The 27,362-nt window shown below is 38.1% G+C and overlaps 1 protein-coding gene across 2 annotated transcripts in view; it reads right to left on the bottom strand.

Moving 5' to 3' along the window:
* Positions 1–24,465, bottom strand: part of KCNH4 (potassium voltage-gated channel subfamily H member 4) — a 66,805-nt gene extending 42,340 nt beyond the window's left edge. For both annotated transcript variants that reach the window (XM_087917677.1, XM_087917678.1), the window contains exons 1-4: positions 24,217–24,465; positions 12,588–12,821; positions 9,130–9,261; positions 5,855–5,982 (exon numbers count right to left, since the gene is read on the bottom strand). In XM_087917677.1, the coding sequence (XP_087773803.1) occupies positions 5,855–5,982; positions 9,130–9,261; positions 12,588–12,821; positions 24,217–24,292 (570 nt within the window). In that variant the 5' untranslated portion in view covers positions 24,293–24,465. The remainder of the gene's footprint in view (positions 1–5,854; positions 5,983–9,129; positions 9,262–12,587; positions 12,822–24,216) is intronic.
* Between the last annotated feature and the right edge of the window lie 2,897 nt (positions 24,466–27,362).

The following is a 27,362-nucleotide window of genomic DNA, read 5'->3' as shown; positions in this document are numbered from 1 at the left end:
CCTTTCCTCGGTTTTCATTCTAATTGGGTTAGCAGTCCATGTTGATTGCTGCCAACCAGCTACCTTGCTGAAAGACACTACTAGGAAAAAATACAGATAAAAATCCAAGGTAGCTCTACTTCATTCTTGTTCTGAATTCATAGATCTAATATGTAGCAAAAAGAACTATTTATTCAATATTTTTCTCTATTAGCAAGTAGTTAGTACCTTCCATCACAGCCACAGAAGAGGAAAAACTCAGTCCAAACAACCACTGAGATGTTTTTTCAAAAATTACTACATCTGATGAACGTAGATTACCACAAATGCATTCTGATTAAGCTCTGGTGTTCCCTTCATGTAGATTTTTCAGAAGATTTCAAACTGAGAATTCATTTCATCTGTTAAAGACATCCTGGGGCTAAATGTCAACCAGGCACAAGAGCATGAGCAGAGGGAACACACAACCTCATCAAAACAAGTAACACTAACATTTTACTGGCAATCTTTGTACAGCTTCTGAGCATTGCCAACACCTATGTTTAAAGCACAGCAGTTCTCACACCTGCACATAACTTTGCATGCATGTGCTTTTTTAAAAAGGCAAATATACTTACAATATATATATGTGCAAATACATGCAAATACACTTCTGTGAAGTTCAACTTCCCCTTAGCAATTAAGGGGAAAAAAGTCTCTTACTTTCCAGGCAAACAGGCAATAGCATGAAACAATTAGAGCAATTTTCTCTTCTGTGGTCTGCTGACCAGAGCATTCCAACTGTGTTGGATGTGGTGTCTATGATGTACAGCCTCAGAGACAGCACATCCTTTCTGATTTAGCTGAATTAGTGAATAAGCCAAGTAGCAGCATCATTGGATATGTGCAAAAGCAAGAGTGGTAGTGGCTGAATTTTATTGCAACCTAGGTGGTACATAAACTAACTGAAAGACATCTAGATGAGCCACACGAGGTCTTCATCCAGTAGGAGCATGATTTAGATGCTCCTAGAAGAACTAGTAGAGATATAACTAAGCAAATCACAGTGAAGCTTCCTTCCCCTCATATGCATCTCTCAGATGACATAAGCAGTTGTTCAAATAAGCCAGCAACTGGCTGTGAGTTTAAACCAAGTGAATGTGTATCTATCTGTGCTGTGGAGGTGGATGAAAAAGATCAGCCCTTAGAAGTAAGACACAAAAGTCCAACAATTGGAATTTATCTTAAGGAAGTCAAGTTGTTCCACCAAATCAACATTTAAATATGAATGATGGAGTGCCATCCTATCGCCTGCCTTGAAGAAAACTTCACGTCATGTTATACTTGCCATTGGTTTACATATCAACAACTGAAAGAACAATTTAAATGAGATAAAAAGAGTTGTGGGTTTGATTTTGCTAAAAATGAATTGGAAATCTTACTGTGTGGTAGTGATGAGCTTATTATAGCTAAGGTTTATAAAATGTTATTGAAATTGAATTTGGAAACTGAACATGTAAAACATTTTATGATTCAGTGGGCAAGGAATTTTGGATATAATGTGATGCTTGAACAATGGGAACATATAAGGATGAAAGGTTTAAAATTTACACTAAACTATAATTTAAAAGACATTTTTTATAAGATGATGTATCACCGGTATTTAACATTAGCTAACTTATCCAGAATGTATAAAGGCATTTCAAATGAATGTTGGGAGTGTAAAAGTAAAGAAGGAATTTTCTATCATTTATGGTGGACATGTGATAAAGGAAAGAAATTTTGGAGTAAAGAAAGATTCATATTGTAATACAGAAAATTCCCAAGATCAATAAAATAAAATAAAATAAAACCAGAAACGTTTTCTTTTGGGTTTAATGGAAAAAGATTAGGAAAAAAAATTGGAACTTTGATCTTATATATGTTGATAGCAGCAAGGCTATTATATGCACAAAAATGGAAGGACACTTCGATTTCCACTATGGACAAATAGTTATAATAGCTGAACGAGTTGGCAGAAATGGCTAAATTGACTGTTTTGGTTAAAGGAAAGAATATAAGCACTTTTGTTTCCACATGAAGACTACTTCTGAACTTCGTGTTTGAAGTGGGGAAAAAAATGAAACTTTTAATTTGGGTTTTACCAATTAGATGGATATGTTTTTATAGAAATGACTAGTTTACATTATTATGGAAAAATAAAAAGTTGTAGTTTGATGCTAATGCTTTTTTTACTGAAACAGAGGAGTCGGAAGTCAATGTGTCTTCTTTTATTTCCCCAGTTTCCTCTCACTTGCCCCCCCGTTTTCCTATTTACTTTTGTATTTTATCTTATAATCTAATAAAAAATGTTAAACTGGAAAACTTTACATCTTGCATTATTGAGTGGTGACCAATAGAGGTACAATCTGGTACATTCATGCCAAGTTTTCTAACTTTGATATTGGTTACACAAAACAGGAATGGGTCCATCATTTTGCTTTCCTTGGTTCATTTAGGCAGGGCAGGACAGTATATAATGCCAAGACTTAAGGAGACACATATACAGGTACCTTGCTAAGTCTTCTGTGACCCCTTGTTGCTCAAGCAGTCATGTGACAGCCCACTGGTTCAGAGGAAGGAGGTTTCAGGATGGAATCCAGCTTGACTGGTCTAGTATCTCCCTTCACTTCATCTTCCACTGAAAATACTCAACAGTTTAGCCCCGAATTAACCATTTAGCAAAATAAATGCCACATGCTTAGGACACCAAAGGAAGGGGGCATCAAAGAGTTTTTCCTCCTGGCTACTATGCCCTTAACTCTTTTATTGCCACATTTGTCTTAATCAAAGGGTTTATAATTGTCCTTATTTGCTGAGTTCCACTTTAATTTGCATTGTTTTCTTTGACATGGTGAGTGACTAAAGTTTAAAAGTTTAGTTTCAAAATGTTTTAGGTATCATATTTGTTTCCCTCTTATGCATAAAAAGTTTCTTCTTTGTGAGTTACCATTGTTGGTATGTGCTTAGGACATCAGTTGAATGTAGACTGATCTTGCAGTATTTAAATAAGTTTTATCTATAAGAGTGCTTTGTGACACCTTTCATGCTGGTTAGTAAGACCTTGAGAATGAAGCCTCCCAAACCAACCTATTCTGATAAATAGGTGATCTTTATAAACAATATTGCAGAAGACAATTAAAAAGTGTATAAGAATACACTGCACTCTGTTGTCTTGTTTCAAAAATAAGATGTTCAAAGCAGTTGACACAACATGTTTTAGACATCCCAATTAAAAATAATCAGTGAGTATCCACATCAAAGCTGTTTAACTTTCTGAGCAATCACCCGTACAAGTTACATTTAATTCTAAAGGAAATTGAGAAAGGAATTAAGATCCAACTCCTGAAGTTAAGCACTGTTGTCAACTAATCTGAATTTTTCTAAGACTTGGAACATTAATATACATAAGATTCCTTAGCAATGGCCCAACATGTAAATTTCCTCTATTGTTCAAGGAAATCACAGATGAATGGTCCAGAATGTTTCAAACGTAGTTCCTTTTTTTAAATAAAAGGAGCCATTTATAGAAAACGTAATATATTTGCCCATACCTTTCTGGAAAGACATGGGTGAGTGTCTGCTACAAAGAAATAAAAGGCTATAAATAGGTTGAGAATTACAAATAATGTTTTGCTCTGAAAATTTAAACCTTCTAAATGTATCTAGCTGCTTCCTCTCTAGGAAATTTGATGTATATTTCTTACCAGCAAGGAGAGTGTATTATCTGTCTCTTCATTGTTCAGCTTGTATATATGTAAATAAAGTCAAAGCATTATAAAGTATCGTAAGCCACCAGAGAGCTCCATTCTTACAAAATGAACCAAGGAAATGATGACTTGAAAGCATTCTGGAGAATTTAAATATTTTTAACTGCATATGTAATATTTTTCTCTCATACACATTTTGTCCCTTCCATCTGTTTCTCCTATTTTCTCCATCTTGTGCAATAAATGTTTAAACAAGGAAAAAGAGAATGTAGTTGACTATATTAGCTTGAAGTACTATAGTTATTATAAATCATCAAGATCTAGTTACTGGCCATCACTCATCTATGAGAAGGGAAACAAAGAGGGAAAAAAGGAAGGAAGGTGTAAGAACCAAGAGGTTACTTCCATAGTAATAATATTGGGCTACTTTTTTGTGTGTCGCTGCCAATAATTTCACAATGCAACAAGCATCTAAATATTTCTCATATATGAAAAGCAGAGGGAAACAGGATGTTGTTCTACTTTTTCTACTACCACTATAAAACTTTGGGGGCCACTTTCTTTCTATAAATTCTCTTCCAAAACTCTTCAGCATGTACACACATGTGCACATCCCCTCACTGTGGATGAGGACCAGTATATCACCTGCCCCAGAACAAAGGTTAGCCACCATTATCAGTTTAGTATAAGTAAATACAGATTTTCTCATGGCTGAGAAGGGAGTTACCCAGCTTGTAGCTGGAATAGATAGCCTGCCTACACAGCTGCTTAGGCAGTTCTTCAACTAACTCTCCTCCCTCCCAACATCCAACCACTCCCCTCAAATAGATCAAAGCCTTTTAATCTGCCCTGGTCTTAGATCTGGAGGGAACAGCTGTCAAGGCGTTCTGAGTAGGAAATGAGAAAAATAAAAATCTGGATTGTTAGGTACACAGGATGGTTTTGTAGCAGCTATCAGAATCCATCCTAGAACATCCAGATGTATTATTCTGGCTGCACCTCAATTGTGTTGCCAAATAGCATGTCCATTTCTCTGTATGCAGTTTAGGAGCAAGCAAGACCTTCTCCATTCTGCACAACAAGCTCCACTGAAAACAAGAAAGAAGAGCTATAGAAAGGAAGCTAAAATGCTGGCTTTGCCATTTGGCTGAACTCAAGCCATCTTATTGCATTTCAGTGTAACATGGAATATATGATATGGAGTACAACTATGCCAAAATATAACTTTTTCTTCTCTTTCAGCCTGTATACACATACAAACACCAATAACTGCAACTGAAATTTAGTAATTTATAGGTGATTTAACTTAGGGATGTTATTGGAGTTATAGTATAGCATATTTATAGAGTGTGTGGCTTGTCAGTCCCCCTCACTTCTATACAACACACGTGATCCTAGTTGGATAGAAAAACCCATTTTGCTTTGGTGCCATGAAATGACTTTTAAGGGGAACCCCTATGAAGTTCCCTTTAATACCAAGAAGGATTGCTTCTTTTCACAATGAACTGCTTTAGCTGTACAGGTGAGCAATGCAAGTCTTACTGCTATTAAACACACAACAGACCCTGTGGTTACCCTGATTTATATTTCCCAATTCATATCTCTTTGGGGATTGAGTTCTGTTAGGATTGTAGGGGAATGGCTCTATGTTAAAAGCTGTTAAGCCTTTAAAGAGAATTGCCTTCCCCATCAAAATATCCCCTGTGCCAGATGATCTGTAGTGCTAAAATATAACGGAGACCACAAGCTATACTCTCTTGGGCATCAAAATCTGCAAGATGGCAAGTACTGTGTTGTGATCAAAGTCCTGTCTCTATATGCATTCAGCGCAGTGGTGAGGCATGGGTTGCAATGCCAAGCATGCCTTATTGCAGGTTTTTTATATCCACTGCTCCACAGACTCTGCCCTATCATAGAATCTCCTCTCACTGGGAAGAGGGCAATTGCATTGGGCAATTCTAAAGAGTTGAACCACAAACTCCACAAAGAAAGATGATTTTTGGATATAATAATGAAAAAACTATGTTTTTTTCTTCATGGTTATATTCAACTATAACCAAGAAGATAGTCACATAGTTGGGCTCAAGGAAGCCTTAACGTCTCCCTTGCCCAGAAATAAGGGGTAAGAAAGTAGGTGATAACTTTACACTGTTTATCTTCATCTCTGTCCCTTCCTTCTTGTTGAACTGCCTGGTGAGATGGTGCAAAGCAGTTCGTCCTTGTTTCCTGGTCACCCACAAGTGGGAGCTCCTTGCCTTCTTGCAGTGATACTTTTCTGAAAAAGAAAAAAAAGAGTAAGACTGGAATCATTGTACAGCACCAGTTATCAAACATGAAGTGCTTGTATGTGGTGGTTCCTTCAAATTAGCCATTCTAACTTGTTTCCTTTTTCAAGCAGAGCTATCATTGTCCCTTGATCTCACTACCTCATTCTAAAATGCTGGCTTCAGAATTTTATCTATCTGTCTGTCTTTGATCTCCTGGCCAGTTCTTCCTATCACTGAGAATTTCTATCAAGCAATTTGTGAAAGGCCCCCGCAGCTGCTAGCCACAGGGCATCTTTCTAAGTGAAATGAACAGTTCAGGAAGGAGGAGGATTATCATTAATTTTATTTATTTATTTTTATTTGTCAATTGCTTACAAGATAATAAGTATAAGTAAAAACATAGTTATGAATACATGGATACATATAAGAAAAATAAAAAATATATAAAAGAAACACTAGGACAGGGACAGTAGGCACATTGGTGCACTTATACACACACCCTACAGACCTCTTAGGAAAGGGGTGAGGTCAATAGTAGACAGTCTAAGGTTAAAGTTTTTGGGGTTTGGGGAAGAAACCACAGAGTCTGGTAGAGTATTCCAGACACTGACCACTCTGTTGCTGAAGTCGTATTTCCTGCAATCAAGTTTGGTGCGATTAACCTTGAGTTTGTATCTATTGTTTGATCTTGTGTTGTTATGGTTGAAGCTGGAGTATTCATTGACCGGTAGGACATTGCAATGTATGATTTTATATACTATACTTAGATCGGACCGAAGGTGGTGTAGTTCTAGGTTTCTAGGTCTAGAATTTCAAGTCTGTTGGCATAAGGTATTCTGCAACAAGTAGAGGAGTGGAGAACTCTTTTTGTGAAATTGTTATTAGAGAGAAAGTTATAGTTAAACTAGATCATCTTCTTAAAAAGCAATCGGATGACAAGGAACATTCATTGTAGGCATTACATAAAGGTGAAACTCGAAAAATTAGAATATCATGCAAAACTTCATTTATTTCAGTATTGCAACTTAAAAGGTGAAACTTATATATGAGATAGACTCATTGCATGCAAAGCAAGTTAGTTCAAGCCATGATGTGTCATAATTGAGATGATTATGGCTTACAGCTCATGAAAACCCCAAATCCACAATCTCAGAAAATTAGAATATTACATGCAATCAATAAAACAAGGATTATACATAGAACAATATCAGACCTCTGAAAAGTATAAGCATGCATATGTACTCAGTACTTGGTTTGGGCCCCTTTAGCAGCAATTACTGCCTCAATGTGGTGTGGCATGGAAGCTATCAGCTTGTAGCACTGCTGAGGTGTTATGGAAGACCAGGATACTTCAATAGCAGCCTTCAGCTCTTCTGCATTGTTCGGTCTCATGTCTCTCATCTTTCTCTTGGCAATGCCCCATAGATTCTCTATGGGGTTCAGGTCAGGCGAGTTTGCTGGCCAATCAAGCACAGTAATCCCACGGTCATTGAACCAGGTTTTGGTGTTTTGGCAGTGTGGGCAGGTGCCAAGTCCTGCTGGAAAATGAAGTCAGCATCCCCATAAAGCTTGTCTGTGGAAGGAAGCGTGAAGTGCTCCAAAATCTCCTGGTAGACAGCTACGTTGACCCAGGACTTAAGCACAGTGGACCAATATCAGCAGATGACATGCCTCCCCAAATCAACAGAGATTGTGGAAACTTCACACTGGACTTCAAGCATCTTGCAGTGTGTGCCTCTCCATTCTTCCTCCAGTCTCTGGGTCCTTAGTTTCCAAATGAGCTGCAAAAGTTGCTCTCATCAGAAAAGAGGAATTTGGACCACTGAGCAACAGACCAGGTCTGTTTTTCTTTGTAAGACGCTTCTGACATTTGCTGTTCAGGAGCGGCTTGACAAGAGGAATACGACATTTGAAGCCCATGTCCAGGATCCGTCTGTGTGTGGTGGCTCTTGATGCGTTGACTCCAGCCCCAGTCCACTCCTTGTGAAAGTCCCCAACACTTTTGAATGGTCTTTTCCTGACAATCCTCTCCAGGCTGTGGTCATCCCTGCTGCTTGTGCACCTTTTTCTTCCACACTTTTCCCTTCCACATAACTTTCTATTAATGTGCATTGATACAGCACTTTGGGAACATACAACTTCTTTTGCAATTACCTTTTGAGGCTTTCCCTCCTCATGGAGGGTGTCAATGACAGTTTTCTGCACAACTGTCAGGTCAGCACTCTTTCCCATGATTGTGATTCCTACTGAACCAGACTGAGAGACCATTTAAAGGCCCAGGAATCCTTTGCAGGTGTTATGGCTGAATTAGCTGATTAGAGTGGGACACTTTGAGCCTAGAGTATTGAATCTTTTCACAATATTCTAATTTTCGAAGATTGTGGATTTGGGGTTTTCATGAGCTACAAGCCATAATCATCTCAATTATGATACATCACGGCTTGCTTTGCATGCAATGAGTCTATCTCATATATTAGTTTCACCTTTTAAGTTGCATTACTGAAATAAATGAAGTTTTGCACGATATTCTAATTTTTCAAGTTTCACCTGTACATATTAGATGTGAGCTAATTACCATGCTTTTCCTAGCAGAACTCTAAATGCAAAAATAAGATAAATGTGACTACTGTATATATGTCTATTAACCCAATGTACTATTGAAAATAGGTATCTTCCTTGAAGCTATTTTGGTTAATCCATCCTTGTTGTCCTGTATGCTGATTACTAATGGCTTTACTTCTTCCTCTAATATAGGGGCTTCTTTGATTTAATCTAATTAAGTATTTCTTTGCTTGGCATATTCTAATGGAGTTTCAGTAAAAAAAAAAACCTGTTAACTCAATTAGCTTTCCAAATTGTTCTTCTGACTAGCCAATCAAAATATAGTTTGAATCTAGAATTTCCACTCTTGCTTTCTCTGGTAAGATATGCATAGAATTTCAGTCTTTGGTAATATTTTTAGAAATGTATATTTTAATGAAGCATTTAACAGCAGTTTCATGCCTTATTCTTTAGTTGCAAAATAAAATCAAATTAAATGATTTACTTGTAAGCATTTGCAAAGTTTACATGGACTAAAAACAGGCTGATTATTTCATTGTATATTAATTCAGTCCCCTGTTTCTTGAGACTGTTTTCCCTCCAAACATCCTTACCTTCCTTTTTTTCACTGAGATGATTCTTCCCATGACTTTTGGTAATATCTTTGAAGGAGAAGAGGAAAAGGACCACTTCACTTTTCTCATTCTTGATAGGGACAATGTCCAGCAGGCACCAAAAGGCTGTTCCTAAACCAAAGAGGGAAAAAAACCACAACCCTAATCTCACACTATCATCTGTTTTCAGTGGTCTTTGTCCAGACCACCAGCTCTGACAAGTTGGACCCACTCCAGGCCCCCTTTGATAAATGGTATAATTTTGGAGGGTTGGGAAATCATGCCTTCTCTGTTATGGTGCCTGCCCTATAGAACAGAAATTCCCTCTCAAATTCAGCAGCCTGAAACCTTTTTGACTTCCAGAAAGCAATTAAGATTTGACTGTTGCTTCAGGCAATAGAACCAGAAGGTTAAGGGATTCTGATACAATTTTGTTTGCGAAATCGCACTATGGTATAATATATATAGCTTTTCTTCCAAATGTTGGATTGCTTCTGAATGGTTTTTTGTTTTTCCTGTAAGCTGATATAATGATGCAAATGCCCATCTTATATACTAAAGATTACTCTGAATTGGGATCATTCAGAGCAATCTTAGGTGTATAAGATGGGCATCCATATCTATACTTTTCATAGATTAAAAAAATATTGCAGTTGTAACTTGATCTTATTTCAAACACCAGAAAGTAATCCAGTAGATAAACAGACATAACAACAATGATGATGATGAATCATTTTCTTTTAAGCACTTTATTAAGGCAATGGTCAGGTCTCTTTTTTAACATCTATATGTACATAATTTTTATTAATTATTTTTAAAAAGGAAGACTGAAAACATACATGAGAAGAGCTGGTGGCAGAGATATATAGTTGGCTTACTTATCTACAATTATTAGAAAGTTTTAAAATAGGTGAAAGAATTCATAGATTTGAAGACTGTAAGACTGAGTTTGAAATAGAATAGTGTAAATATGATGAATATGTAATTGCTAAAATTTGAAACAGAAAAACAAATGAAAGAATATACAATAAAGTGGCCTACAATTTTTAGTTATAATATACAAATGGAAGAATAGAAAAGAATTGAAATTTACATTGTGTTATAATCCTAAGAAAGCTTACATGTACTGTTGGTCGGTCACCAATGAAATTGTCTAGAATGTATAAAGGCAGTTCAAATTTATACCAGAAATGTATTGGAAAAGAAGAGACATTTTTCAGGTTTGGTTGACATGTAAAAAAACTAGAATTTTTGGATTCAGAGAATTTTATACAATTGAAACCAGAGGTTTTTCTTTTGGGATTGATAGAAAAATTGGAAAAAAAGTTAAGGAATTTTGCTGTTGTACATGATAACTGCAGCCTGATTATTTTATGTACGAAGAAAGAAAGTTCAACATTATGCACAATGGAAGATTTGCTTGGTAAAGATGATGGAACTTGTTGGATTAAATTGACTTCTTTGAACAGAGAAAAGACGATACCATATCTATATTTATTGCTTAACTGGAAAAGGTTTAACTTATTGCATGAAATGTTAATGCTAACATTTTGGGTAAATCAGAATAAAATGAACATATATTTATGATGTGTGTTGTTGCAAGATAATACATTTGTAATTGTATTTACAACTCTGTAAAGAAAATTGGAAACTATTTTTTTATTCTTTTTCTTTTCTTTTTCCTTGTTTTTCCTTTGTTGAATTTTTAGCTTTCTTTTTTATGTCTTTATTTTTTCTTTTCCTTACTTTCTATTGTTTGGTTTGTGTCTGTTTGAGGTGGGGAGAAGGAAAAAGGTTTAGTTGTCTGGAAACTTGTAGCTACTTAGAAATCTAGTGAGACTCAACCTATTAGCTGCAGCAAAATGTCTATTTTATGGGCATTTGATTACCTCATAAAATATAGATTACAAAAGAATGGCTGCCAATAAAACTGAATCTCTGTCTGCCTTTCAAGATGTTTTTGGACTGTAATTCCTTTCAAACACAGCCAACACTTTAACGACAATGGATTATGGAAGCTGTAGTTAAAACATCTGGAGGGGGAGCATCCTGCTTATCTTTGCATATATCCTTCAACTCCAAATATAGCACAGAGGTGAAATAATCATTACTTTTGGCACCAGGATGGATTAAGAACAGCCACACTGAGAATTCATTTCAGAGGTTTGCAAAGCCCAAGCTGCTTAGTGGCTTTGTCATTTAAGAAGCCACAAAAACCCATCATCTCAAATTGCCTCTAAAATATATGGGTATCCTGGGTTCACATTGGAACACTGCTTTGGCATTCCACTGGAAATACTTTGCTTCCTACAGCTGTGGGGAAAACCAATTAATTGTGCATCCTGCATTGCCCTATTATACTCCAGGACACTGTGTATTCTTCAATTTAAATAATCCACTTATAGAGCATCTCTCCAATTCTGTCATCTAAAAGGATTTATGTTCTACAGAAGCCTCCCAGTACCAATAGAGAGGAGCTCCATCACCAGGGATTTGTCTTCTGGCCGGCATTCCCAGGCTCACACATGGAAGCTCCCATCAGCATTAGTCAGGGAACTGCCTGTCCTTTAATGGGATTTTCCAGAGATGGTTATGGTTATGGAGCTCCTGAAGGTAAATCTACTTCTTCAGGCTTATGATCTAATGCAGCCTTGGTGGGAAGTGGGGGGGGGATTAAATCCTAAAATCCAGCCCCAAAGAAAAGAAAGACAGAAAAGATCTGGAAACCTTACCTCCACCTCAAAATTTGGCAATCTATGTTCTGCTTTGAGTGCACTTGATAAGCTATCTTTTATGGCAAGCTATCTTTAAACTTCTCTGCACTTCAATACTTACAAACCATTTCCCTATCCATCTTCACTCCCATTCTAGAGTTCATCCTATAGTTATATTATTATTATTATTATTATTATTATTATTATTATTATTATTATTATTATTATTATTATTATTATTATTATTAACATTATTAACATTATTAACATTATTAACATTATTAACATTATTATTATCTTTTATTCATTAAACATGAAACTCAATCAACTGAACATTTAAAAATGTATTGCAATCATCTTCTTCTTCTTCATCATCATCATCATTATCATCATCTCTGGCAAGTTACCAGCAAAAGCAGTATATTGGCTGTCAGGCAGACTTACAGATTAAAAACTTTACCTTTAAAATATGAAGGCTAATATTTTGAGGATCCTGACTTAGGTAACCACTAACTGTTTCTGCAGTTGCAAAATTCATAGAAAACAACGTACTGGGCTCTTATTTTGCATAAAGGACATAAGGAATTCTGCACTTCTGCCTTCATGGCAAATGTGTAGGATATATCAGATAAAATTTTGATCTCATGTCCTTAAGTTCCATCCTGAAACCTACTGTAGTCATATCCTCTGGAGTCACATTCTGAAGGACAGGAGATCCACCCAAAAGGGCTTCCCAAAACTCACCGCCCTTCTTATAGAAGCAGACTTCTGTCTGGTATTCCTGCTTTCCTTCCAACACTTTCTCAATGTGTTGCAGAACTGCTTCATTGGTCTCACTGCCATAGAGGAAGCGGCAGCTGCAGTTTTTCTGCATGACTTCTGTTCGGGCAAAACCAGTGAGGTCACAGAATCCATCTGAGCAATAGACAATGGGGAAGCCACAATGTACTTGTGCATTGGCCAGAAGGAAGTTGCTATCTGTGAAAGACATAGAAGAAAGAACTTGGCCCTGAATTAATACCGCTACATCAAACTTGAAAATAGTTGAAAGATCAAGTGTTAGTGAGGATTTCAGTCCTAGATTGTTTCATGGGATACTTCCAACAGAAAGAAACCTAAGGAACACCATTTCCCAACCCCACTGCCAGCTGTTGGCTAGATAAAGACTGCACATTTCACCATCAATATGTCATTTCTGATGTTATTGTTTCAAAAGCTACAAAATTTGTGTAACAAGAAGAGATGAAAGACACATATGGGTGTCACAGGCAACTGAACAAGGATAAAGACACACCTTCCACAGTTGGGGTTCTCCAGATGCAGTCAACTTTCTTAATCCCGACCCTATACTTTTGGAGGGCACAATATTGGAAAAGGTTATCTTAAGAATAAGATATTGCACTGAAGTATGTAAAGAAGGAAAACATTTCTGAGCACTAACCAATGGTCTTTACCAAGGGTTTCCATGGGAAAGACGCAACAAAATCCAGAGATTGGCCACTAAAGCCCAATCCCATTTTTAAATAAGCTTCACATATAAGTGGGAGCAAGGCTTCAGTTGTGTTGGAGTGGTATCTTGACTTTTTGTCCTCCTGCAGACAACCTTGATTGTTTTAATTGTGCCTTACCTTGACAAACGTATAATTAAAGAACCCATTTTTTTCCAACACACAAGGCCAGATTCTCATCCCACCTTTGTTCTTCTGAAACGCAATACTCAGTTCCTCCCTGGATAATACAATGAGAACACAGTTCAAATAATATTTGCCAAGTATTGAGGCTTGCTGCAATTCTGTATCAGAAACCTACATGAAACCTATGTTTCATTAGAGACACTTTTTAAACTGAATTTTGCATTTTTAAGGTCAGAATGAAGGATAAAGTCTCTGCTGATATTAGAATTCAGGCCTGTTTTTGTTGTGTCACTTGCTTCGTGGCACTCCCAGCCTAGAGAATCTCCTCTGTGCTTGCTGGTCTCTCTAGAGGGCTTTTGAAAGCTGACTAAATCTCTTTTGTTTACATTGGACATTTTGTCTCTCTGCTACTTGATGATGTTAAGGCTCTGTACTCATACACAGAACATTGCCAATGTCAGCCATAGCTGTTGTATGAAAAATGCACTATAATCAGTGATGGAGTGCTGATGTTTCCTAAAAGTCCTATAATCACACTTTAACAAGGCATCGTGGAAATTAACAAGGTTGCTATTCCATGATGTTTAGAATTTTAGTTTGTGGGAGTCATAGTATAGAAATTAGCCCTGCCAAAGTACTTCAGAATGTATAAAGATTATCTGTCTTTTCTTGGCATATAGAGATGCAGTCATGTCTACTATATGTTATGTTATTTTGCCTGTCAAATTAGAGTCTACCAGTTCAGGGCTTCTGATTTTAACAGCCTTATTTAACAAAGAAAGGAAACCATGGGGAAAGAGTGTCGGGAGTTTGGGAGTGTGATGTCACCAGAACAGAGACAACACCCGGTGCTATTTCTCTCCAAGGAAAAGCTTTAACTTGTTGCAAAGGCCTCTGGCCTTGATAGAAACTGGTGTTGTTACTCTTGTAAGTTTTAGCTTGCATGCTATAATATGCCTTGATGGTTTAACAGATATGCTTCTCTACCAAAGTGAAACAGGGCAGCAGGCTTTTAATGGTATTAATGGCAGCCCAATGGCATGAGATAGATAATTAAATATGAAATCTATCTATAATTATGACAGTTCTCTCCTTCTGGGGAAATAGCAATTTTAGAAGGGATCATCATTCTCTGGAATGTTTGTAATGGACTTTTTCTTATTTTCAGGGTGACTTCCTATCCTTACCTAAGAAATGTGCTTCACACACACACACACACACACACACACACACACACACGCCTTCAAGGGTACATCCTTCCAGGCTTGCCCTGATGTAAGTGTCTTTGAATGTCACTGCTAACTGTACAGTTTGCTTTTGAAAAATTTAGGATTGCTAGGACCAGATACTGTACACTTGTCCCTTCTGGCAATAAGAAGAGATGCACCCTGGCTTGATCCCTGTCAGGCACTTGAAGAAAAATTGGGATAATGAATGAATTGGTTTGCATGTGGATATATGTATGTGCACCCAAAATCAAGGGGAAATTCATGCATGAGGCTTTCCTATCTTTTCTTTCCCTCCTATCCCACTCCCATTCTACTTTCAGACACACATACTGAGATGCAGGCTTGAACATCCGCACATATGCTAAGACTTATTTAGGGAAATGTGCGTGTCTTAACAGATTTGTATAACTTAAAAAATACTTACAATACAAAGAAAGAGGCACATTCATGGAGGACTAAAGAAAAAAAAAAGTCAGGGTGCATGTTGGCAACCGTTATCTAAACTTTTTTTGATGCACCTAATAAGATCACTATGACCTTCTTGGAATCATGCTGTACGGTAAAGGTAAAGGTTCCCCTCGCACATATGTACTACATTTTTGGCCCTACTTGGTCATTCTACTGATTAAAGGCCAAGCCCTATCTTGATTACCAGTACACCGAAAGCTTCATTAACAAACTGTAATAATCAATGTGACTAGTTCTCCCCTGGATTATGTGTAAAACACCCCAGCACTATGAATAAAAATGTAATTGCTTCTAGGTTTGCCAAAATTCAAAATATCCAGGAAACTTAGAAGTGGGAATAGAAAGCTGACAACATTCCCAATATTTCGACCCAGTATGGCCAGCAATGTGGTTAGTGAAAATAAAGTTTTGAACACAGACATCACTGCCAAAAAGCCTTTTGAAATACTATTATAGTATTTAGTAATAAATCATTGCTCCAAATTCAGGGGCACATCGCGTTACTAAAATCTTGTAGAATGAGGAAGAGAAAGTTTCAGAAGCCAGGAATGGACATGTTTTGCTCTCCAATGCTCTAATGCTTAGCAGGGCTAAATAGAAAGATCTGTTCTACCATCATTATAGTAGAATTAAAGTAGGACCAGAATCCAGCCCTGTATTCTATCTTCTATACTAGTCTCATAATTTGGTGCAAGGAACACTCATAAGAAAGCCTTGGTGTATTTTCAGTCTTTGCTCTTTCCCCCCAACAATGGATTGGAGATGTATTTGAAATAACTACCCAATTGAGCAGAACTCGGATTTCCCATTTTTCTTCTGCATTGGGCAAAAAGGTTTCCTTCCCCATTCTATGCTAACCCAATTGGAGTTTTACTCGAGGTCACTTCAGGTCAGGGATTGGATTAACTTGGGAGGGACAAAGTGTATCTGTGTGACTGTCAAAACATAGTTTGCATCTGTAGCTAAGTCTAATATTTGGCTTCCAGACTGCAGGATTAGGGGGATGCTTAAATGGTTGCGTATTAAAATATGCACTGTCCATGGTCCTGAATATCATGCTTCCATTCTCTCGCTCTTTCGCTCTCTCTCCACACTGAAAGACTAGCTTCCTGTGTAAATACAAGAACTTCAGCCCATAAGCTCTGCATTCAAGAGAACCCTAATGAACTTTCAGGCTGAATAACTAACCACTGGAGTTCTCCCAGTAATCTAGATAAATTTTATTTGGGAACAATCAAAAATTATTTTACCATGATGGTTCTGCTCAAGTTCTAATTCTTTGTTCAGATTGCATTTTCAGCTGTAATAATGAAGTAGGATAGCAAATAAGGAACTAGCAACTGTATTCAGTTTCATCTGAGGGATGGGATAGCACTGCCAGTCCTTAAAAACAGTAAGTTCTACACAATAAAATAATGTTTTATGCTTCGAATTTGTAGAATTGATAACAGACATGTACATAGTTAAGGCACATGTTTTTTCCTTTATATTTTATAACCTTGTAACAAATGAAAGCACAGAAAGCTCCCTTAGAGTTCATCTATTGGTGAATACTGAATGGAAGAATGAGGATGAGAGAAAGGATGGATGAATGTATTGGATGGATGAATTTATAAGTGATTAAATATCTTAATTTTAGTTGGTCTTAGTTAGATCTATGCATCAGTTTCTATATAGAGCACAGAGACCAATAATTTGTGGAATAGAGTGCGTTATATTTCAGAAAGGTGGGGGGAACCAGACCAACTAACTTGATCTTAACTAATAGAGAAATATTCACCAATAAAATGTAAGTAATGGAACTTTAGAGGAAACTGTCCTTATCATCCTGATATCCATTATTTCATGAAAATACAGAGATATAGAACTATAGATATCTGATTTAGCAATAACACATGTGAAAACAGTGGCCTTAGGAGGGTGAAAGAAGGCAGAATGTCAAAAGCAGCATTGCAACACAAACTCTGCCCTTGTGTACATGCAGTGTGACATTACACACACACTGTATAAAAGGCGTGGAGCATGATGACAGTACAAAACTTCTGCAGAAGCCCATGTATGAAAGGTTTCTTAATGATCGCAAACACAACACCAGTGATTCTCAACCTCAGGAATTTTAAAATATGTGGGCATCAACTACCAAAATTCCTCAGCCAGGAAGAGTAGCTGGTGAAATCTGGGAATTGAGGTTCACACATCTTAAACTTGCTGAGGTTGAGAAAGTCTACTCTAAATGAGCAGTGTAGAATATGAAACAGCTGTCAAAAAAGGGAAGTAGAATTTTTAGGTTGCTCTATGATAATTTAGAACTTAGTTTCCAACTTATTGGAAATAACAGCACCACTTTGTTCTCCACAAGTCAAACCTCACGGGAGTATTGTGAGCAACACAGTTTAAAAGGATGTAGACAAACTGGAATATCTTTGGGAGGGGGGAGATCTCTGAGGAAAGGTTGAAGGATCTGAGTGGCTTTTCTTCAGAGAACAGAAGATTAAAGGGAAACATGATTTTTCTTCAAAAATATGAAAGATTATCACATTACAAGAAGGAGGGATCTCATATATTCAAGTTATAGGTATAAATATTAGTTAAATATTAATAAGCAGATCAACTATGGGGTTGTAGTTGAAAAAAAGGCTCATGCTAAAGTTCCTCAAGCAGAAGCTAGTTCGCCATTGCTCTGGATGAGTTCCTTGCTCCTTGGCAACTTAAAGAGGTGTGGACTTCAACACCCAGAATTCCCTCCTCCAGCATGCTGGCTGGGGAATTCTGGAGTTGAAGCCTACAAATATTCAAGTTGACAAGGTTGAGAAATGCTGCTCTATATCAAAAAGAAATGAAAGTAATATTTTGCAGAATCCAGCCAAGTAATAATTATGTATGTGAAATAATTATGTTTGCACAGATTTATAGCAATTTCGGTGTCTTAAAGCAAGTCTTTTCCAGTCAGACCATGGTTTGAACCAGGAACATTTTGCATTCAAGTAAATACCCTAATACCCTTTTTGCATAATCTCCCCACCAGAGGACTTGATCTGCTTCAGCAATGGCATCAGAGGGCAGAATGAATGATATTTTGTCACAAAATGCAAAATCTTTGGTCAAATGTATGAGCAATAGCTCCATTCTCCGTGCTTATACTTCTATGGTTCTGAAATCTTTACATTCTGTGTGATGAAGAGCTTTGTGGAATCTGGATGTTTTCGTTTTTATATTTGTTTTTCCAACTTTGGAAAAACAAATATAGATCCAGATCCAGATCCAGTATTGTATTTATTTGCTTTGCACCTGTTTTTAAGATCCATATGGTTCTAATGGACAAACTGAGACAGAAGAAACTTGCCAAAAGCAGGAGTCATATATTTATATACCAGGATCCATAACACTGGAGAGATCATGGGGACATGGCATTTCTGTGATGGGAGATAATCCCACAACAGCCATTCACATTGGAGGGAATGAAATTTGTGAATTGAAAATCCTAAGCAATTGAGCCTCAGGATGAATGAATTTCACAGACACTGGGAAATGTATATTAATCCCCAATATGCAGCAGCCACGCATGATCCTCGAGAGAGCTCTCCAATTACAGTGCATGTGAACAGTCAGTTTAACAATTTAACCATTCCATCATGTTCTCCTTCAACCAAAATGTATAAGTTGGATATAGGAATGAAGAGTCTTACTCTACCTTTACTCTAATTCATTCATAGTCTAACAGAAATACAGTATTCCTGGCTTAGTTCCAAAGTTTAGGACTAACCTTATCTCACTTATATAACCAAGAAGCTCTCGTTCCTAATTTAGATGCATGATGGCAGATATTTTATACTCACCAGCATTGCTCTTCATTATTGATTTCTGTGTTCCTAACTATGAAAATATATATTGCTTAGATCTCTGCCTGAGTTTCTATTCCCATGCTTGTCTGAACCCATTTCAAATACAAGAGTCATACAAAAATACAAGACATAAAGTGAGTATACATGTGCACCTTTTCTTGTACCATAATGCAAGAATGCACACAAAACCCTTTTAAAGTGCATTTAAGAACTGTCCGAGCTATGAGACCCTGTTTGCATTTTTTTATTTAATATTCTGGCTTTTGTTTGGGACGCTCAAGTCACTCTCCCCTACCTTTCCATAATATCTAAACTGATCTAAGACAAAGTCACTGATAGAGTCAGCTTCCATAGCTAAAATGGATTCGAATATGGTACTTCTAGCTCCTAACCCAACACCTTAACCAAAACTCTTTATTTACTCTCATTTTCTTTAGTTGATAGGAATCCAGGTTCTTTTGGTAGCTAAAAGAATATGAAAACTAGACAGTGATGGAGCTTACAAATAGGAACCATCCCAGTGCAGTCCAGTCAAAGTCACTTCATTTATAGTCTTATATAATGAAATATTCCAAACATTTGTGAAAATTGAATATTGTTATGTATTCTCTGATTTGCCCTAATTGTTCAGGGCACTTTTTAGCTCTGACCAAATACCTGTGTCCAGTTTTATGTAAGAGATATAATTAAAATGTTATTGTCATGACGTGCATGCTCTTCTACAAGATTTAATTATAATGCCTCTTTTTCACATATTTGCATCTGATTATTGTGGCTTTAGTGAAGAACAAAGAGATGGATTATGATAAAATGCAGGATTTGTGGCCAGGACTGAGGATATTCAGATATCTTTGTTTAGAGAAGCATTTCTAAGTTAGTCTCCATAATAAAATGCTGAATTAGTTTTCATTGATCTTTTTGAAAGCATTTAAATCCTTCCCTCGCACCCTGCCCAATCCACACCATCAGAATCCTCTTAAGTGAAAATCCTCTAACCACAATATGGCATTTTAGTTGTTTCTTTTAAACCATGCATGATTACTACACCTTTCTTTTCTATTCCCATCTTTCTACCTAGGCAAACAGGTGGAAAAAAAGGAAGAGAAAAGAGGCTAACTTATGCTTAATTTAAACCAATGTCCAAAACTAGGAACATATGGGTGTAAAATAAAAAAAATAAGACCATTTATAGAACATGTAAAATTAAGCTAATTTACTATACCCCACACTAATCTATCTAGACTAACAAGGCAGAACTTTCATGTGACATAGTTTTAATCCTTACATTTTCATACCTTGGGTTTTTATTTATTTATTTAGTTTAATTTTAATGTGCAATCAGATTTTGCTGTCAAGGATTGCCTAAAATTCCCCATATTAACTTGAAATACAGCAAAATGGCTATGTTATTGCTAATGAATGTGAATAAAAATGAGCTTTGCATATAGACAAAGTGTTACTGATTTATACTTCACTTTTCCCCCCTGCAAAGACTCCGTTATGACCTGGATATAATACTTCTTATTCCATATAGGGAATAAGAAGTTTACCTCGTAGTGGAGGTATGCTTTTCCAGACCAGTTTTAGGATGGAGCCTTGGTAAATTGTTTCAGTTAAATGAAACTTCATACACATTGATCTAACTGGGCCTTTCCATGTAAACATATTTTTGGGTTTGAGTTTAAGTACAATAAGCTAACTGAAGTCAATAAATTACCACTTTGGACATAGATTTGCAAGAGAAAAAAGAGAAAAATAGTTACTAGAGTGCCTGGAAAATAAAATCTAGAAAATGTAAAATGGAACACAGAGAGAAAAAGAAATTGGAAAACTATTCAACTAGAGCCTACTAAGTTGATTCTGGAAGTGCTGTTATATAAAGGTTTCATACTCTAGTTGCTAAAGACATCTTAAAGTAGGTCTACCATATCTGGTGCTACAGAAATCTGGATCATCCCTAAATGGCATGCAAGGAATAAAGATCATTTAATTATGATCCAGATTTGGAATCCAAATATGTTGGCCTAAAATAAGGACCAGCATATTGTTAAGAGATTGAAACTCTAAATCAATTCTAATGACCCATTCTAATAATTGTAGTGTGAACTGCAGTCCTCATACTGTGAACAGTAATGTTAAAGTTTAGTTTTCATTTTCAGAGAGGTAATCCCTAGACATGGAGATAGAAGATATGGGTAGCCCAAAGAGTTCACTGGCATTTAAACTTAGATCCTCAAAATTGTAAAAGAACGTGTCAGCATTGTATAATCTAATCAATCAAGCATATATACACTTGAGAGTTCCATTGAGTTTTATAATTCTTATTTCCATTCAGACCAAAAGGAAAAAAAAATGTTTAGTTATCATCATTAAAAGTATTTTTCTTAGAAAAAAAAAATGTACTGAATCATGGACTGAAAGACTGAGGCTGACACAAGAAACAATATCTGATAGGAATTGTTTGGATGTAATAAATAAATAGACTGGGGTTTATTTATACTTTGGTGGAAGAGAAAGCAGTTTCATGCCAAAGATCCTATATCATATTTATCATGTACCATTTCCTATCTTTAATTCATATACCAAGTATTTGTTAGTGAGATCCAAGGTTTTGGAATACATAACCAGCCTTTTAACTAGCACACAACATTTCTGGGAAGTTCCATTAGTTAATTTTTCCTGAAAGCTAGAATCATGTAATGATTAGAAAGACAATCTGAAATCAGAAAAAAGAAATTCAAATTTTCATGGACTGATGTTCTGTATGGGTTATGGTCCCTGATCTGTGGACTCCATGCAACTTTACTTGTCCCACAGGTGCCAATCATTTTTCTCAAAGGGAAGGATTTCAAGAATATGTGATTTCCATTGATTAGCCCCTGTTTCTCCACCTATCCACTCCTGTCAATATTTGATAGTGATATCAAGATAGCCGTACTTGATAGAATGCCAATTTGGTCCAGTAGTTAAAGGCACCAGGTTAGAAAGGTAGACCCTGCGTTCAAGTCCTGCATTAGCATAGAAGTCAGCACTCACTCTCTCTCTTTCTCATGGCTGTCCACCTTACTAATAGGGTTGTTGTTATGGGGAAGCTAGGAGGAGGGAGGTGTGTTGGATATGTTTACGGTCTTGAATTATTAGTAAAAGCAATAAACATGGGATATAAATAAATCAAAAATAAAATGTATCCATCAGTGAGAAGAAGGGCAGGAGGGATGTGGGAGGGAGAATCTTTCTATCAATCAACTTTTTTTAAAAAATCCAATCTTTCAATGCTCCATCCATAAACTAGTAAGTCCAACCCAACTACTTTCTTGTAAGTTAAATCCATTGCCCCTTCTGAAATTATATTGTTTGGGGGAGAATCTCCTGATGCTTCCACTGAATGGAATCTACCATGTTCTATTTCAATAGCATCACAGTATTGCAGCTAAAATGTTTGGTGGCTTATTGTGGGCTTGGCACTCTCCCTCAATGCAACCTATGTCACAAGGCAAAGGCTGATCAAGGCAAAGGCTGACCAGCCTCATTTGCTCCCATTCAGCAAAAGAAGTAGGAAAAACTTTCCCCCATGTAGCAAAAGGGCCTTATCTCAGTAATGTAAGTAAGTGAATAAAATGTCCATCACCATCTGACACATAACATCCCATAAGACTATTAAACCAAAATCTAATAATATCTTACTGCATCCTCATTATGCCACTTTCTTTTAGCAGGAATTGTGCAGCGATACTATAGTGTGAAATGAGACATAGTTTAGCTACAGATTTTGATACTCTTAATGACACCTAGAAACTCAAAGTTTTTAGAAATTCAAAGAACAAAAAGTTGTGTGGAGTTGAATAAGATTACAGACTAACAAATTGAAAAGTTTTTAAAAGAGATGATGTGTGCAACCCATGCTCCCTTATTGACAGACTGCCCATCCCTCTGCAGCTGTGGGGCATATTTTCACAACCTATGTACCAAGTGCTTTATCAAAAGGAGGTGAATGGGTCCTACTCCCTTCCCGCTGAGAAATTAGTATCCAACATATTGCAATTGCAGAGGGGGAGGGGAAAGGAGGGGAAAGTATTTTTAACTGGGGAGGAGGGACCGTCTTTTATTTCATCATCTACCAGGAAATAAAAGTTACTTTGCACATGCTCAGAGGCACTCCCCTGTACTGATCCACATTTCCTGGGTTTGAAGTGGCCTCAGATCAACATTTTGAAGCAGAATCCCTTGCTCCATCCCAAACACAATAAGATGGCTTATCCTGCTTTGGACCGAATACGCCAGCTCCCTTTTTAGAGTGAATTTTGGAGGCTAGCCAGTGGTTCAACTGCTTTACTGAAAGACAGATTTGGAGTGATTCCTTATGTGCTGGGAAAAAGAGATTAAAATGTTCCCTCTCCCCTCCCCAAACTAGGCTTGTCTAAAAAAGACTTTTTACCATTACTTCGGTCTCCTTTCACACATCTAAACAAGCATAGTTTAAAGAAGAGTGCAGGTTAATAACTCCTAGCGCTCAATGCATGCCTCCTAAAAAAAGCCAAAGGAAGGGGTTCATCAGTTCATCTGAACAGTCAAAATTGGGGACCAGGGACGAATTTTTCCTACAACTGCTGAGGCACGCCCGAAAATATCGACCTGATGGGGGAGGGACGGGAGAGAGCTCAGGTCTCAGGTTGCTGCTCGGAAAAAGACAAAGAGGGTCTAACGGTTCTTTGTTAACTCGGGAGCGGGGAATCGGGGGGAGACTGGCGCAGAAAGAAACGGAGCACAAAGCGGGACGGGAGGGCGCGGGAAGAAACAGCACGGAAAACCCGTTATTGTTCCTGGGATTGGGCACATACCTCGTGCCGCCACCACCCCCCATCCCAAAAAACCTCTTTCCTCTCCGCTCTCGAAGAGACGGGGAAGAGGGAGGGGAATCTTCAGGTGAGGTGGTCTCGTATCCCCACCTGCCTGTCTCCTTCTCAAGTGGAGTTTTAACTTTCCAACTAAGAGTATGGTAGCGCGTCGGCGGGAGAAGGGAGAAAAGGCTGCCTGGGTGCGGAGGAAAGGAAGGCAACGAGAAATCTAAGAGTTTGCCCCGATATCTCCAGTGAACTCCGCGAGGGACCAGGGCGATGCCGCAGAGCTCTTCCGCCCTCCAAATACAACCCTAGCCGACGAACTCTATTCCGAGTGAAGGGGAGTTCCAGAGGCCACTTACGTGTCCCATCGAACCTGTTGGCGATGTTGTCCAAGAAGGTATTCTGTGGGGCTAGCAAGCCTTTCATTACCGGCATCGCGGCGGGGGCACCACCATCGGCGCCCCGCTGTCCCCGCGGGGTCCGCTGCCCAGCGGGGAGAGTCCAAGCGCAGCCGTGGAGAAGAGCGCAAGAGGGAGTGAGGGGACACGTTATGTCCCAACTGGGGCTGGCGCGAGGGGAACGGCGAGGCGAAACAGCTGCCTGGGAGTTCACCGGCTCCCTCCCTCCCTCCCGGCTGTCATTTCCCTCCCTTCTAATCCCAGCCGTGCAATTAGCGGGCTGGCGCGGACGACAGGGCTGGGGAGGGATCCAGAGGGATCCCGCCCAGATTTCAGCGCCCGCTCGCGCAGGTTCCCACGAGCGGCATCTCAAGCGCTTAGTTCAGCGCACCGCGTGCAAACAACGCGGAAACACCTGCGGCCGAATGGCCTTGCCTCGCAACTAAAAAGAGCGGGCACTGGATGGAGGAATCGAGGGGATTTCTTCTTTCTTGAAGAAAAAACCCACAGAAAGTAAAGTAGAAATAAGAGACAAGTGTGAAACGATGGAGCCACTGGTAGACTTAACCTGGTTACTGATATTTCATGATAAACTAATCCAAGGGGCTAAATTCACACACTAGGAAAAAAGGAAGTTAAATTTCATGTTGTGAGAATATACTTTGTAGGTCCGTAAGTGATCTATTTGTTCTGTGATCACAACCATATACTCACCCATCACCAATCAAGGAATATAAGTTAGGTCCCATTTTTACTTGCAATTTCAGAAAACAGAAGGATAATAAGTTCTGGTGCTGAATTTCCACAACCAAAATTGTCTGTTCTGTCTCTCATTTCTTTTTTCTGAAATTGGAGTCTGGAAATCAGTATGTTACATATGTTACATACGACATGCTATATGTTACACACACATGCCACAATATTTTAGTTTTAATTGTGTGCAAATTCAGACTCTGTGATTAGTTTATGCTACAGAAGGAGGGCCTCACTGAATGTTGAAGCCTAAACCCAGCTTAAATACAGTCACTGCATCCTTTTTTAACTGAAACCTGATTTTAACTGAAAACCTGACCCCCAAACTGACCATTTAGATAATTTCCTGTTCCAAATGTAAACACTTTTTCAAATATTTGCATCCCTCTCTATCCCTCTGGGTTTCCCACCCTCCATTCATTAAATTAGCCCAAAGACTTTATCAAATTGGTTGAGAACTCCATGCAAATATCAGACTGCCAATAGCTTAATTCAACAGCAATATAATTGACTGTTTGTCCTAATGAATCTGTGGATTATGGTGCCTGCTGTTTGCACAAAGGATGCTGTTGGATTGAATTGTATTTAATGCTGGCTAGAAACAACTATTGCTCAATTTGTAAAAAGTGAAGAAGATAAAAAGAAAGGAAGCGTCTTCTATTCTGCTATTCTATGATTCTGAGTGGAACTATTTAAATTCACATCAAAGTTAGGTTCATTTGGGCTAGGATTCTGCACAAGGAAGCCTCAAATAAGAAAAGTGCTCCTGAACAAACTTTGTATTAACCACAAATATTTCTCACATAGTTTGAATTATAGATTCCAGATCAGACTGCTCAGACGGTCAATCAAACATCTGGCAGCACACAAAAGAATCTAGCACACAAAGAGATTTGGAGTAGCCAAGCTTTCTTTGCCAACACTGCCCTCTGGCTGCCAATATTTGCCAACCCCATGAAATCATAAAAAAGCAACAGAGCTCCTGGTCGGCAGTCTTAGGCAGGCAGAAGCAATTACTGTAGAGGCAGATCAGCAGAGCTCAAACAGTTTGGGAGCACAGAGATAACAGCAGTGGAATTTGCCCTTTTAAAATAGCTTTAAAAATCTTAGCATGAGCTGTGTCTGGCACCAAACTTGATTGCAGGAAATACGAATTCAGCAACAGAGTAGTCAATGTCTGGAACACTCTACCTGACTATGTGGTTTCTTCCCCAAACCCTCAAAACTTTAACCTTAGACTGTCTACTATTGACCTTACCTCTTTCCTAAGAGGTCTGTAGGGGGCGTGCATAAGCGCACCAATGTACCTACCATCCCTGTCCTATTGTTTCTTTTCTTTTCTTTTTATTTTTCTTATTTGTATCCATGTATTCATAACTATGTTTATTCTTATACCTGTATCTTGTAAGCAATTGACAAACCAAATAAATAAAATAAAATAAAAAATAGATATTGGGATGGGCACTCATCTGGGTTAACATTCACGATTGACAAAAAACAATGTTAAGGAAATTCTGCCTGGATGTTTGGTTCGATGAACTGTTTATTTGGTAATTTTAAGGCAATTGGAGGCAATACATCTTTCTTCAATATTGGAAGACAGACTAGGGCCAGTGAGGGCTAACCTTTTCATCATCGTGTGCCGAAAGTGTGTGCACGCATGCCTGCACCCATAATGCATTGCACACGTGACCTCCCACCCCTGTGTGCATTGCACACCTCTGTGCATGCGCACATGACCCGCCCCCATGCATGCACAGCAGATACCCAACAATCAGCTGGCTGGCAGGAGGTATGCACACATGCACCGTGGACCTATGCTGGGGTGACGGCTTGTGTGCCGGCAGAGATGCCACTTCTGGCATGCGTGCCACAGGTTTGCCATCACGGGACTAGGCAATCTGAGCTTTCCTATTGAGAGGCATGGTGCCACTGAGCAGCAAAAGAGAAAAACAAGTTCTAGTCTTGTATGTCCTGCTTTCTGTATAAAAGAGTTTGAGACATAGAAAGCTGGTCGAGATGGAACTTTGGTTGATCCATCAAGCTTTTCTGGGTGGAATTCACACAGATCTTTGGACAAAGCGGTTATTAAACACAAGAGGCTTTATTTGGAAGAGAATGTGGTGGCAGATAAATGAAATAGCTATTTACAGAATGGACTAACTGCACCGCTGCTATTTTTGGACAGCACCTAGCACCTGGCTGTGTAAAATAGAATAAAACCTACAGCAGTAATGATAGAAAGCGGGAAGGACTCGTGCAATCTCTTGAAAAGGATTTCCTTATTTGTAATTTCTTAGTGAATGTAACTGGTCTTCTGGGGAGTCAGGCAGCCCATGACTGGGTCAGGCTCT

This window comes from Pseudonaja textilis, chromosome Z, assembly GCF_049901715.1.
Source record: "Pseudonaja textilis isolate UNSWEBS1 chromosome Z, rPseTex1.2, whole genome shotgun sequence".
Classification (NCBI taxonomy): domain Eukaryota; kingdom Metazoa; phylum Chordata; class Lepidosauria; order Squamata; family Elapidae; genus Pseudonaja; species Pseudonaja textilis.
The sequence above is the reverse complement of the archived record's forward strand: the minus strand, read 5'-3'. Positions and strand labels throughout refer to the sequence as shown.